Below are 15,484 nucleotides of genomic sequence, written 5' to 3'. Positions count from 1 at the left end.
TTCCTCAAGTGAGGGGAGTAAGCATGGTACTGCATCATCCCCTCCTTCGTCTACACCAGTCTTGCCCACACAGGAGGCCCCTAGTACATCTAGCGCGCCAATACTCCTTACTATGCAACAACTAACGGCTGTAATGGATAATTCTATCAAAAACATTTTAGCCAAAATGCCCACTTATCAGCGAAAGCGCGACTGCTCTGTTTTAGAAAATACTGAAGAGCATGAGGACGCTGATGATATTGGTTCTGAAGGGCCCCTACACCAGTCTGAGGGGGCCAGGGAGGTTTTGTCTGAGGGAGAAATTTCAGATTCAGGGAAAATTTCTCAACAAGCTGAACCTGATGTGATTACATTTAAATTTAAATTGGAACATCTCCGCGCTCTGCTTAAGGAGGTGTTATCTACTCTGGATGATTGTGAGAATTTGGTCATTCCAGAGAAACTATGTAAAATGGACAAGTTCCTAGAGGTCCCGGGGCCCCCCGAAGCTTTTCCTATACCCAAGCGGGTGGCGGACATTGTAAATAAAGAATGGGAAAGGCCCGGTATACCTTTCGTCCCTCCCCCCATATTTAAAAAATTGTTTCCTATGGTCGACCCCAGAAAGGACTTATGGCAGACAGTCCCCAAGGTTGAGGGGGCGGTTTCTACTCTAAACAAACGCACCACTATACCCATAGAAGATAGTTGTGCTTTCAAAGATCCTATGGATAAAAAATTAGAAGGTTTGCTTAAAAAGATGTTTGTTCAGCAAGGTTACCTTCTACAACCAATTTCATGCATTGTTCCTGTCACTACAGCAGCGTGTTTCTGGTTCGATGAGCTAGAAAAGGCGCTCAATAATAATTCTTCTTCTTATGAGGAGATTATGGACAGAATTCGTGCTCTCAAATTGGCTAATTCTTTCACCCTAGACGCCACTTTGCAATTGGCTAGGTTAGCGGCGAAAAATTCTGGTTTTGCTATTGTGGCGCGCAGAGCGCTTTGGTTAAAATCTTGGTCAGCGGATGCGTCTTCCAAGAACAAATTGCTTAACATTCCTTTCAAGGGGAAAACGCTGTTTGGCCCTGACTTGAAAGAGATTATCTCTGATATCACTGGGGGCAAGGGCCACGCCCTTCCCCAGGATAGGTCTTTCAAGGCCAAAAATAAACCTAATTTTCGTCCCTTTCGCAGAAACGGACCAGCCCCAAGTGCTACGTCCTCTAAGCAAGAGGGTAATACTTCTCAAGCCAAGCCAGCCTGGAGACCAATGCAAGGCTGGAACAAAGGAAAGCAGGCCAAGAAACTTGCCACTGCTACCAAGACAGCATGAGATGTTGGCCCCCGATCCGGGACCGGATCTGGTGGGGGGCAGACTCTCTCTCTTCGCTCAGGCTTGGGCAAGAGATGTTCTGGATCCTTGGGCACTAGAAATAGTCTCCCAAGGTTATCTTCTGGAATTCAAGGGGCCTCCCCCAAGGGGGAGGTTCCACAGGTCACAATTGTCTTCAGACCACATAAAAAAACAGGCATTCTTACATTGTGTAGAAGACCTGTTAAAAATGGGAGTGATTCATCCTGTTCCATTAGGAGAACAAGGGATGGGGTTCTACTCCAATCTGTTCGTAGTTCCCAAAAAAGAGGGAACATTCAGACCAATCTTAGATCTCAAGATCCTAAACAAGTTTCTCAAGGTTCCATCGTTCAAAATGGAAACCATTCGAACAATTCTTCCTTCCATCCAGGAAGGTCAATTCATGACCACGGTGGATTTAAAGGATGCGTATCTACATATTCCTATCCACAAGGAACATCATCGGTTCCTAAGGTTCGCATTCCTGGACAAGCATTACCAGTTTGTGGCACTTCCGTTCGGATTAGCCACTGCTCCAAGGATTTTCACAAAGGTACTAGGGTCCCTTCTAGCGGTGCTAAGACCAAGGGGCATTGCAGTAGTACCTTACTTGGGCGACATTCTGATTCAATCGTCGTCCCTTCCTCAAGCAAAGGCTCACACGGACATTGTCCTGGCCTTTCTCAGATCTCACGGGTGGAAAGTGAACGTAGAAAAAAGTTCTCTATCTCCGTCAACAAGGGTTCCCTTCTTGGGAACAATAATAGACTCCTTAGAAATGAGGATTTTTCTGACAGAAGCCAGAAAATCAAAACTTCTAAACTCTTGTCAAATACTTCATTCTGTTCCTCTTCCTTCCATAGCGCAGTGCATGGAAGTAATAGGTTTGATGGTAGCGGCAATGGACATAGTTCCTTTTGCGCGAATTCATCTAAGACCATTACAACTGTGCATGCTCAGTCAGTGGAATGGGGACTATACAGACTTGTCTCCGACGATACAAGTAGATCAGAGGACCAGAGATTCACTCCGTTGGTGGCTGTCCCTGGACAACCTGTCACAGGGGATGAGCTTCCGCAGACCAGAGTGGGTCATTGTCACGACCGACGCCAGTCTGGTGGGCTGGGGCGCGGTCTGGGGACCCCTGAAAGCTCAGGGTCTTTGGTCTCGGGAAGAATCTCTTCTCCCGATAAATATTCTGGAACTGAGAGCGATATTCAATGCTCTCAAGGCTTGGCCTCAGCTAGCAAAGGCCAAGGTCATACGGTTTCAATCAGACAACATGACGACTGTTGCGTACATCAACCATCAGGGGGGAACAAGGAGTTCCCTGGCGATGGAAGAAGTGACCAAAATCATTCAATGGGCGGAGACTCACTCCTGCCACTTGTCTGCAATCCACATCCCAGGAGTGGAAAATTGGGAAGCGGATTTTCTGAGTCGTCAGACATTTCATCCGGGGGAGTGGGAACTCCATCCGGAAATCTTTGCCCAAATTACTCAATTGTGGGGCATTCCAGACATGGATCTGATGGCCTCTCGTCAGAACTTCAAGGTTCCTTGCTACGGGTCCAGATCCAGGGATCCCAAGGCGACTCTAGTAGATGCACTAGTAGCACCTTGGACCTTCAAACTAGCTTATGTATTCCCGCCGTTTCCTCTCATCCCCAGGCTGGTAGCCAGGATCAATCAGGAGAGGGCATCGGTGATCTTGATAGCTCCTGCGTGGCCACGCAGGACTTGGTATGCAGACCTGGTGAATATGTCATCGGCTCCACCATGGAAGCTACCTTTGAGACGGGACCTTCTTGTTCAAGGTCCGTTCGAACATCCGAATCTGGTCTCACTCCAACTGACTGCTTGGAGATTGAACGCTTGATCTTATCAAAGCGAGGGTTCTCAGATTCTGTCATTGATACTCTTGTTCAGGCCAGAAAGCCTGTAACTAGAAAAATTTACCACAAAATATGGAAAAAATATATCTGTTGGTGTGAATCTAAAGGATTCCCTTGGGACAAGGTAAAAATTCCTAAGATTCTATCCTTTCTTCAAGAAGGTTTGGAGAAAGGATTATCTGCAAGTTCCTTGAAGGGACAGATTTCTGCTTTGTCTGTGTTACTTCACAAAAAGCTGGCAGCTGTGCCAGATGTTCAAGCCTTTGTTCAGGCTCTGGTTAGAATCAAGCCTGTTTACAAACCTTTGACTCCTCCTTGGAGTCTCAATTTAGTTCTTTCAGTTCTTCAGGGGGTTCCGTTTGAACCCTTACATTCCGTTGATATTAAGTTATTATCTTGGAAAGTTTTGTTTTTGGTTGCAATTTCTTCTGCTAGAAGAGTTTCAGAATTATCTGCTCTGCAGTGTTCTCCTCCTTATCTGGTGTTCCATGCAGATAAGGTGGTTTTACGTACTAAACCTGGTTTTCTTCCGAAAGTTGTTTCTAACAAAAACATTAACCAGGAGATAGTCGTGCCTTCTTTGTGTCCGAATCCAGTTTCAAAGAAGGAACGTTTGTTGCACAATTTGGATGTTGTTCGTGCTCTAAAATTCTATTTAGATGCTACAAAGGATTTTAGACAAACATCTTCCTTGTTTGTTGTTTATTCTGGTAAAAGGAGAGGTCAAAAAGCAACTTCTACCTCTCTCTCTTTTTGGATTAAAAGCATCATCAGATTGGCTTATGAGACTGCCGGACGGCAGCCTCCTGAAAGAATCACAGCTCATTCCACTAGGGCTGTGGCTTCCACATGGGCCTTCAAGAACGAGGCTTCTGTTGATCAGATATGTAGGGCAGCGACTTGGTCTTCACTGCACACTTTTACTAAATTTTACAAGTTTGATACTTTTGCTTCTTCTGAGGCTATTTTTGGGAGAAAGGTTTTGCAAGCCGTGGTGCCTTCCATCTAGGTGACCTGATTTGCTCCCTCCCTTCATCCGTGTCCTAAAGCTTTGGTATTGGTTCCCACAAGTAAGGATGACGCCGTGGACCGGACACACCTATGTTGGAGAAAACAGAATTTATGTTTACCTGATAAATTACTTTCTCCAACGGTGTGTCCGGTCCACGGCCCGCCCTGGTTTTTTAATCAGGTCTGGTAATTTATTTTCTTTAACTACAGTCACCACGGTATCATATGGTTTCTCCTATGCAAATATTCCTCCTTTACGTCGGTCGAATGACTGGGGAAGGCGGAGCCTAGGAGGGATCATGTGACCAGCTTTGCTGGGCTCTTTGCCATTTCCTGTTGGGGAAGAGAATATCCCACAAGTAAGGATGACGCCGTGGACCGGACACACCGTTGGAGAAAGTAATTTATCAGGTAAACATAAATTCTGTTTTTTCCTCATGGCCGTTCAAAAATGAAGCTTCTGTGGAACAGATTTGCAAGGCTGCAATTTGGTCCTATCTTCACACTTTTTCAAAGTTCTACAAATTTGACTCTCTTGCCTCGACTGAGGCCGCTTTTGGGAGAAAGGTTCTTCAAGCAGTGGTGCCTTCCGTTTAGGTTCCCTGTCTTGTCCCTCCCGTATCATCTGTGTACTCTAGCTTGGGTATTAAATCCCATTAGTAATTAAGATGATCCATGGACTCATCGTGACTTAAAAAAGAAAAGAAAATGTATGCTACCTGATAAATTTATTTCTTTTTTGACACAATGAGTCCACGGCCCGTCCTGTTCCTTTTGACAGGTTGTGGGTTATTGTAAACTTCAGACACCCCTGGACCTTGTCTTTTCCTTTCTCTTCCTAACTTCGGTCGAATGACTGGAGTGGGAGGGAAGGGAGGTGATATTTAACAGCTCTGCTGTGGTGCTCTTTGCCGCCTCCTGCTGAGCAGGAGGTGAATATCCCATTTGTAATTAAGATGATCTGTGGACTCATCGTGTCAAAAAAGAAATACATTTATTTTTCTTTATTGTATCTCGGAATCAAGGGTTAATATCTCCTGAGGGGGGTTATTGAACAGGGGTGTTTAAAATAATGTTTATGTGATTCTGTCTGCTACTGTGTAGTGTTGCTTTGGCTCATGGCAATTTTGGAACATAATGGCCTATGTCTAGCCTTTTCAGTCGGGCACGCTTTTTTATGGATTGCACGATTTACCTTGTGACTCCATTTCCGCATTCCTGACCGTGTGGGGACTGAGAAATCCTAGTCCGCTGATGTCTGGTTCTCTGGAGGTGGTGAATGCCCCAGCCATTGGGGGTGTAAGGTGCCGTTTAGATTTTTTATTCAGTGTCCCAGTTATGGAGGATTCTGATTTTTTTTGGAGATGGTTGTCTCTGATTCAGACTCTACTTCTTGCAAAAAATATGAATTGGCCTGGGTGATACATGCCCATCAGTTATGTTCTGAATGCCGTTTTAGAGTGCTCTGTTCGTCGGGATCGGGGAATCAGGTGCCCACTGAGCCATCCACCCCTGGGGATTCTATTTACCACGAAACAAGTTCCCTACCACCAACCCTTACTACGCATGCAGGTAACCCAAACGCTACTTCTCCTTCTATGGAGTGTGGCCTGTTCCCACCGGAGGTTATCACATGTTTACACATGGCCATATATTTGGCGCTGGCGCATCTGCACCTCTTGGGAGTGTGCTTATGATATTGTCTGTGTTCCGTTATCCGGGGCTCGTTAGGCGTGTGATCGCCTGGTCCAGTTCAGCCCTCCGGGGTGCAACACCCCCTGAGGACTCAGGGGGTCAACCTTCGGGACGGTGTTTTCTTTTGTCCCGATGGAGGTATGTTGCGCCTTTCGTTATAGACTGATGCACCTTCGTGTTCTACTAAGGCACATTTTTGGCGTTGCTGGAGTATCCCATTCTTAATGGGTTTGGGGATTCTCAGTCTTAATTTTCGACTGGCTTGAATACATAGACATAAGGGGATGAAGTAATCTTATTATAGTATTATGGTTATTTGTGTATCCTTTTCCAGTTCTGAGCTTGGAAGTCTCGGACCCCTGTTGGGCTGGTCCTGCGGGTCTGTCTCTTCTTCCTGGGCGATAGCCTACGGGTTGCCTTATCCTTTTTCATCCGGTGAGGATGATTTTTATTTGGTCTAAAGCTCATTTTGTAGTGTGATGTTTCCTTTTGGAACTTTCTTCTCCGGAATTGATACTCTCGATTTGTGGTTGCATTGTTTACAAAAGTCTATCTGACTGTTCTTTATCCCTCCATCTCGGGGGAGACTTCTATGTGGCCTTGACAGTCCTAGGGCCCTTGCTTTCAGGCTGGTCCTGACTGGGTACAGATCATCCGGTCTTTGAGGCCTAGTTAAGACACGTGGCGCTTTTTTATGTCCGGTTGGTCCGGTGAGGACGCCTAGTGATCACAATATGATTTGTGTTGTGTATTTGTTATTTTACAAGCTTCAACTAGCATCCTGAGAGGACTTGATGGTCAGTGGTTGCTTAGGAGCATGGGGGATTGTTTCAGTCCTCATTCGCCTTTCAGTCTAGTGGGCCAAGACTCCGTTGAGATCCGTGGCGACATGCTCAGTCGTTTCAGATTTTTCAGGGAGCTAGAGTGTTCCTTCCCCCTAGAGTGTTCCTTCCCCCTAGAGTGTTCCTTCCCCCTAGAGTGTTCCTTCCCCCTAGAGTGTTCCTTCCCCCTAGAGTGTTCCTTCCCCCTAGAGTGTTCCTTCCCCCTAGAGTGTTCCTTCCCCCTAGAGTGTTCCTTCCCCCTAGAGTGTTCCTTCCCCCTAGAGTGTTCCTTCCCCCTAGAGTCTTCCTTCCCCCTAGAGTCTTCCTTCCCCCTAGAGTCTTCCTTCCCCCTAGAGTCTTCCTTCCCCCTAGAGTCTTCCTTCCCCCTAGAGTCTTCCTTCCCCCTAGAGTCTTCCTTCCCCCTAGAGTCTTCCTTCCCCCTAGAGTCTTCCTTCCCCCTAGAGTCTTCCTTCCCCCTAGAGTCTTCCTTCCCCCTAGAGTCTTCCTTCCCCCTAGAGTCTTCCTTCCCCCTAGAGTCTTCCTTCCCCCTAGAGGTTGGAGGCTTGGAGGAGTTAGGTCCTTCATACCGCTGTTCTTACGGTTTTGCCTTCATGGTCTCTTTGCAAGTGTCCTTTTAGGACTTAGTCTTTTTTTTCTGGCGGCTTTGGCCGCTTTATTTTGAAGTGACTCTGTCTTCCTTCGCGAATAAGTTGTCTCCATATCAGGGGCGATAGGTGTTGTCTCTCCTTTTTCCAAGCTTTTTGCTTAGGGGATGTTTTTCTGCCAGGGTTTGGGATCCTTTGCATTCTTCTCCCTTGGGTGTGGTCCTCTGGAATGTTAATCTGAAAGGATTAAGGAGACTAGCCTTTCTTTCTACTCTTTTGGGTGACTCTGTTTTTGTTCTCATTTCTCCTAGTGTTGCCCTTGGGGCCTTTAGGCTCTAGAGAGAATACGCGACTTTGTTGCGGCATAGCACCTTGTTGGGGGGGGGGGGGGGTGTTGACCTCGGGCTAGGGGTGTTTTCTTTACTTTGGGCTGGGAATTACGAGTGAGTCCTGTACCCGTTCTCTGGGTTTCCCGGTTCTCATCCCATGTGAGGTCTGATTGCTGGTTCTCGATCCCGGGTCCAGGGTTCTTGTCTTGGATACTTCTTGGATATCTGGAGACTTATGATCCTGTGGACTGGTTCGGGACGACCCAGTTTTTTCATCGACCCTATGTTGTGACATAGGAGCTAGCTCATTGGGCTTGCAAGCAGGAAGGCCAGAGTTCACATCCACCTTCGGGTACTGGTTATAAACTTTAATTCCTGACTTGTCCTTCGGATCGAGTGTGCTCCTCTATGGGGAGTTTTTTTTTCTGTTGAGTCAACTGTGGTGTCTGGATGATTTTTCATTCGGTCCGTGTTTTAAATATACTATGGCTTCATGTCTTGTGGATATGTATTCTGTTCTTATCTGTGCCCTTCCCTTTTGAGGGGATAGTTTATCTTCCTTATGAGCTGGGGTTTCCTCCCTCTGGAAGGTCTTTGTCCTGCCATGTGTGTAGGACGTTAGATCAGGTGGCTTATTTCTGTAAGGGGCAGCATCTGCTGCTCTGTAGGCTCTGTTTCACCTGTTGGAATTTGATCTCTCTACGTAGCTACTGTCTAAGAGAGCTGTGATAGGTCTTCCTATGTATCTATTGCACTTTTCTCTGTTCCAGGTCCCAGGGGTTCTCCTTAGGAGTGCCTTATTTTGGAGGAGCGGCTTGGGTTGGCACCCAAGCTCTGTTGAGGTTGGGGTAGTCTCCCCTTTTTCTTTCCATTCCCTGGGGGCTTGTGGTTGCGGTCTTTCTGTCCCTCCTGTCTTTCAGACATGTCTGTCGCTTGGGCTGGTCCGGTGTTGGAGCAGGATCTGAGATCTGTTGCTCTGCTAAATTTTGTCCTCAGAGCATTCAAGGTACGGTAAGCCTCTGGAGGTTTCTCCTTTCTCCATGTTCAAGTGGGAAGGACTTGCGGCTCTTAGCCTGCGACGTTATCTGCTGGTTAGTGGATACTTAGCAATCTGAAGGATCCTATCTTCAGTTGCTTTCTGCTTGCCCTGCAAGTATTTAAGTTTCAGTCATTTTTTGATGACTGCTGCGTGCAGTGTTTTTGCTTCAGGTGTTGTTCGTCAGTCCTATCTGAGCTTGCTGCACAAGCTTTTGTTTCTGAATATTTCGGTATTCTGAGCTACCTTTTTGCGACTTGGGGACCTTCGTCTTCAGTTGCTTTTTAGAGTGCGGTTGCACTGTGGTAGGAGAAGATCCTCTCTGTTTCAGACTCCCAGCCTTTTCCCATGGTTTCTTTTTTTCTGGGATGTTGTTGGGTAGGGGTTTTCAGGCCTGGTGCCCTCAGAGCGCCACCTCTTGTACACTCCCGTTTTTGCATTCAGTGTCCTCTATAGCTTGGGTATTGTTTCCCAAAAGTAAAGAATGCAGCTGCAGACTCTTTCCATTTATGAAGAAAAACATACATTTATGCTTACCTGATAATTTTCTTTTCTTCAGATGGAAAGAATCCACAGCTCCCCGCCCGTGTTTTTATTTATGTGGGGCGGCCGTTAGTTTTTGTTCTTCTGGCACCTTTTCACCCTGATATTTCTTCTACTGTTCCTTGTTCCTCGGCAGAATGACTAGGGCATAAGGGAAGTGGGAGGAGTATTTAAGCCTTTGGCTGGGAAGTCTTTGCCTCCTCCTGGTTGCCAGGTTCTGAATTCCCAAAAGAAATGAATGCAGCTGTGGACTCTTTCCATCTGAAGAAAAGAAAATGATCAGGTAAGCATAATTTGTGTTTTTTTTTTTTTTTTTTTTTTTTTTTTTTTTTAAAGTTTAAAAATCTTATACAGTTGTGTTTGGCATTTAAAGGGGCATTCTACTCTGTATTTTTATTGTTTTAAAAGATAGATAATCCAGTTTTGTATAACTAACACTGATATATCCATACACTTTACCTCTGTGATAACCTTGTTTCTAAGCCTCTGCAGACTGCCCCCTTATCTCCCTTCTTGTGACAGACCTGCAGATTTAAGAGTGCTGACTCTTAAAGGGACACTGAACCCAAATTTTTTCTTTCGTGATTCTGATAGAGCATGAAATTTTAAGCAAATTTCTAATTTACACCTATTATCAAATGTTCTTAATTCTCTTGGTATCTTTATTTGAAATGCAAGAATGAAAGTTTAGATGCCGGCCCATTTTTGGTTAACAACCTGGGTTGTCCTTGCTAATTGGTGGATAAATTCATCCACCAATAAAAAAGTGCTGTCCAGAGCTCTGAACCAAAAAAAAGCTTAGATGCCTTCTTTTTCAAATAAAGATGGCAAGAGAACGAAGAAAATTGTATTATAGGAGTAAATTAGAAAGTTGCTTTAAATTGCATGCTCTATCTGAATCATGAAAGAAAAAAATTGGGTTCAGTGTCCCTTTAAATAACTAATGGAGTGAGCACAATGTTATCTGACAGACATGAACTAGCAGTGTCTAACTGTCAAAATGCACTGAGATAAGAGGCAGTTCATTAGCTTAGAAATTAGCATACGAGCCTACCTAGGTTTAGCTTACCACAAAGAATACCAAGAGAGCAAAGCAAATTTGATGACTAATGTGGAAAGTTGTTTAAAATGGCATGTCCTATTGGAATCATGATATTTTGATTAGACTGTCCCTTTAAGAAAACAGAAAGGGACTCACTTTTTTTAATGCCAAGTATTTGCCACACACTCTTCTTACCAATATTCACCTTTTCCCACAGGTCCTGCCAGATATGACCATTTTGCAGAGGCGGATTCCATTAACCTTCAGAGATTCGGCAGCTGCACCATTAAGGAAGCTTTCAGTCGATTTAATAAAAACATACAAGCACATTAATGAGGTTGGGTTTATCTCCTTATTTATATATAATCTGCAGCATTAAATTAAGTGTTACCATCATGTATACTAATCTTTCTTTGTACAATAGCAGTAGAAAAAGCAGCGTGACAGCATTTTTTTTTTTTTTAAAAAAGTCCTCATCATTAATCAATAGTTTCTCTTATATTATAACCAATAAACAATGTTTACAAGCTAAACATTCACGCCTGTTTTATCCTCCACCTAAAAAATAATGAACAATACTCAATGGGCACTTAAAATTAAATGTTAAATCTTTAAATGCATGAAATGAAAACCTATGTATGTTTCAAATGATAGGTGTATTATGCAAAGAAGAAACGCCGAGCTCAACAAGTGCCCCCTGAAGATTCTAGTACAAAGAAAGAGAGAAAGGTGTTCAATGATGGTTTTGATGATGACAACTATGACTACATTGTGAAAAATGGGGAAAAGTGGATGGATCGATATGAAATAGACTCTCTCATTGGGAAAGGTTCCTTTGGGCAGGTAAGGATGCTTTGTGTTTAATTATTCTGAAACGTTTTATCTGGACTGTCAATTCTAGACTTATAAGGTGTCAAAATAAAATTACAGGGACAACAAATGGCGATACTTTGATCAGAAGTGTGATCTTTAATTTGTATCCTTTCCCAATGTGTTTAGAGGAATATGACTGCACCTCACTGGCTAGGCCAAAACAATAGTCTCGGTTGCCATTTTCTTTGTTCAGAGGAGAATTGTCTGGTATTTTGGTACTCGACTGACCATGTTAGAAAAACATTCCTGAAGTATATCAGTCTGATCCTTTGTGAAATGCACAATTAGGTTGAAAGACGCTACTCCCAGGTGGTAACAAGCCACTGAGCTGTTGTTCATTCCTGGCAGACTGCTTCTCTTTCTGTATGTGTGTTAATTTGTGTCCCTGGATTTGTGGCATTTCTATTGTGTATTACAAGTACCTTTTTTCAGAATTTTGTCATTCTCAGTTTCTATTGTCCTATTTTTAAGAATTGCACCCATTCTGCTTAAGCTAGATGTAGTAACATCTATTGTAATGTATTTCCTTACATTACTACAGATAGGGAGAGTCCACGGCTTCATTCCTTACTGTTGGGAAATACAACACCTGGCCACCAGTAGGAGGCAAAGACACCCCAGCCAAATGCTTAAATATCCCTCCCACTTCTTCATTACCCCAGTCATTCTTTGCCTTTCGTCACGTTAGGAGGTGGCAGAGAAGTGGCAGAGAAGTGTCAGAAGATTTAGAGAGTCCTGAAAAAGGGTATCTGCCCTTTGAGATAGGACTGGCGTTTTAAGTAGTCATGTCAACCTCTCAGTGAGAGTATTGATGAAAGTTAGAGTATGGAGATGCAAACCATCCAGACTACTGCTAGCAGCTCCTAAGCAATCGGTGTTGACGAGTTTCACTGCCTGCTTTTTCTCACTCAAGATCCATGTCAGGAGTGCTGCTATAAGACTGTCACATGGATCCTGGAGGTACGATCGTTTCAATTTTTACACATAAAACGCTATAACAGGTTAACAGTGTGGCTCCTTTATACCTTAATAGGATCCAGGTTTATTATCCTCTGAAGGGGGTTTATTGAACAGTTGGGGTTAATAAATCCGTGTATTAATTATTTACATGCTACTTTGTGTGTTTTCTTTCCTGGGCTGGAACAGTTTTCACTTGTTTTTAAAAGTGCTGCACAGCTCCTATTACTTGCTGTACTTGTAATAACAGGGGAAGTACTGTCTTGCACTCCATGTGACCGGGTGTGGTCTATGTTCATTTCCTCCATTGTGGCTGAGACTTGAATATGAGGAGAGTGTTTCCTCTGTTAACTGTCTGTGTCTAGGTGGTGGTGAGTGCCCCAGCCATTGGGAGTATAAAGGTGCAGTTTTCTATAATAAAAATAAAACAAACAAAATATTTTTTTAATTTTTTTTTCTGTGTGTCCTCCTTTGGGTATAACCTGCGCTATGGAGGACTCTGACATGTTAGAAGGTACTAAATCGTACCTGTTTATATTGTGAGTTTTCCCGCCACTCAATTATGTTTCACATGCCTTAAAACAGTTATAAAGTCTAAGAAGGGAAACAAGCCGGCTAAGGCTCTTAGTCCCTCTGAGCCGTCTACCCCTCAGAACTCGGCGTCCCATGAGATTACTACCCTTGCTACATTATCCACTCCACATGCAATACCCCGTAGCACATCTAATCCTCCATCCGGAGGGTGCGTCTTTCTGCAGATTTTGCCGCTCAGTTACAAAAAGCGGTGTCTGCAGCCCTCAGTGCATTACCTCGCTCTAACAAACGCAAGAGAAAGGTTAAATATAGCTCTCCTGACCCGGAGTCATCTAAATATTTATCGGATTTAGCTATTATGTCCCAGTTATCCAATGATGAGTTAACCTCTGTAGCTTCAGAGGGTGAACTTTCTGGGTCGGAGTCCATAGCGTCTAAGCCTAATGCTGCGGAGAAACTGTCCTTTAGATTTAAAATTGAGCACTCATGTTTTTTATTAAAGGATGTTCTGTCTACGTTAGAGGTTCCAGAGGATGCGCTGCCTGAGGAACCTATGATACCTAAATTAGACAGAGTTTACGAAGACAGGAAAGTTCCTTTGACATTTCCTGGGCCGGTTAAGAGGGCGAAAATGATTAAGAACGAATGGGAAAGATTTGGTTCTTCCTTTTTACTCCTCTTCTTTTAAAAAGTTGTTCCGTTCCCGGACTCTTAATCTTTCTCTTTGTCGGAGCTCATTGAGGTTGATTCTCCCCTCGAGGATATTCAAGACAGAATTAAAGCTCTGAGAATTGCTAATTCTTTTATCTGTGATGCGAACATGCAAATTATTCACCTAAATGTCAAAGGCCTCTGGCTTTGCGGTCCTAGCCCACCGGGCGCTCTGGTTGAAGTCTTGTTCTGCGGATTTGACTTCTAAGTCCAGACTCCTTTCTCTTCCCTTCAAGGGAAAGATTTTATTTGGTCCAGGCCTGGACTCCATTATTTCTACGGTTACCAGAGGCAAGGGTGCCTTCCTACCGCAAGATAAGAGCAACAAGTCTAAGGGTCGACAATCTTCTATTTTTCGTTCTGACAAATCCCAACGACAACATTTCTCCTCCAAGCCCGAGCAACCCAAGAGTACTTGGAAGCTGGCTCAGTCCTTGAATAAATCCAAGCAGAATAAGAAGCCTGCCGAAAAATAAACGGGCATGAAGGGGCGGCCCCCGATCCGGAATCGGATTGTTTAGGGGGCAGACTGTTTCTTTTTCTTCAGATGCCTGGTTCAAGGACGTAAAGGATCCATGGATCCTGGAGGTGGTATCCCAAGGATACAAGATAGGCTTCAAATCTCATCCGCCAAGGGGCAGATTCCTTCTCTCAAATCTGTCTACCAGACCAGAAAAGAGGGATGCCTTTCTAGGGTGCATTCGCAATCTATCCTCCTTAGGAGTTATTGTCCCGTTGCCTATCGAAGAAAGAGGCTTGGGGTTTTATTCAAACCTTTTCGTGGTCCCGAAGAAGGAGGGAACTTTTCGCCCAATTCTGGACCTAAAGCGCTTAAACAAATTTCTCAATGTCCCTTCCTTCAAGATGGAGTTAAGGTCCATCCTTCCTTTAATTCAGGAAAGACAGTTTATAACCACTATAGATCTGAAGGACGCTTACCTTCAGGTTCCAATTCACAGGGAACACTTTCAGTTCCTGAGGTTTGCATTCCTGGACCACCACTTCCAGTTCATTGCCCTTCCGTTTCGCCTAGCTACTGCTCCTAGAATCTTTACGAAGGTTCGGGGGCTCTTCACCGTTGCCAGAACTCAGGGTATTGCAGTATCCCCATTCTTGGAAAATATTCTGGTGCAAGTCCCTTCTCAGTCTTCTTCGATCACATGGATGAAAGATAAACTTGGAAAATAGTTCTCTTATCCCAAGTACCAGGGTGGAATTCCTGGGTACTATAATAGACTCCATATTCATGAGGATATTTGTAACAGACCAGAGACATTACAAGCTAACTTAAGCATGTCTTGGACTCCGGACCTCCTTGAGTCCCTCTGTGGCTCAGTGTATGGAGGTCATTGGTCTCATGGTGTCCTGCATGGACTTCATTCCTTTTGCCAGGTTCCGTCTCAGATCTTTACAACTGTGCATGCTGAGGCAATAGAACGGCGATCATTCAGATCTGTCTCAACAGAGATTGTATTAGACAGCCGGTCGAGAGAATTGCTCTCTTGGTGACTCTGTACATATCATCTGTCCCAAGGGACATGCTTCTTAAGACCATCATGGGAGATTGTGACTACGGACGCAAGCCTATACGGATGGGAAGCTGATTGGGGTGGCAGGAAGGCGCAGGGGTTATGTACTCAGGAGTCCCTCCTCCCGATCATTATTTTGGAACTACGGGCAATCTTCAAGGCCTTGAAGGCTTGGCCACTTCTGGGTTCGTCCCAGTTTATCAGATTCCAATCAGATAATATAACCTTGGTGGCTTACATCAACTATCAGGGGGAACGAGAAGTTCCTTGGCGATGAAGATAAGTATCTCATATTCTGAAATGGACGAAGGCCCACAGCTGTTCGCTGTCAGCGATCCACATTCCGGGTGTGGACAACTGGGAGGCGGATTTTCTCAGCAGGCAAACCTTCCATCCAGGGGAATGGTCTCTCTATCGCGAGGTGTGTTGAAGAGATATACAGCAAGTGGGGGACACCAGAGAGAGATCTCATGGCGTCCCGTCTCAATACCAAACTACCCAAACGGATCTAATGGATGCATTAGCAGTGCCCTGGAGGTTCAAACTTGTATATATTTTTCCTCTATT

General features: G+C 44.5%; 1 protein-coding gene across 1 annotated transcript in view; it reads left to right on the top strand.

Moving 5' to 3' along the window:
• The window catches only part of LOC128638982 (dual specificity tyrosine-phosphorylation-regulated kinase 1A), a 596,957-nt gene that overhangs the window by 229,015 nt on the left and 352,458 nt on the right, over positions 1–15,484 (top strand). Inside the window, exons 3-4 of the mRNA XM_053691124.1 lie at positions 10,531–10,650; positions 10,968–11,156. Of these exons, the coding sequence (XP_053547099.1) occupies positions 10,531–10,650; positions 10,968–11,156 (309 nt within the window). The remainder of the gene's footprint in view (positions 1–10,530; positions 10,651–10,967; positions 11,157–15,484) is intronic.

The sequence above is a fragment of the Bombina bombina genome, chromosome 8, assembly GCF_027579735.1.
Source record: "Bombina bombina isolate aBomBom1 chromosome 8, aBomBom1.pri, whole genome shotgun sequence".
Taxonomy (NCBI): domain Eukaryota; kingdom Metazoa; phylum Chordata; class Amphibia; order Anura; family Bombinatoridae; genus Bombina; species Bombina bombina.
This window is presented reverse-complemented; position numbering and strand designations above follow the sequence as displayed.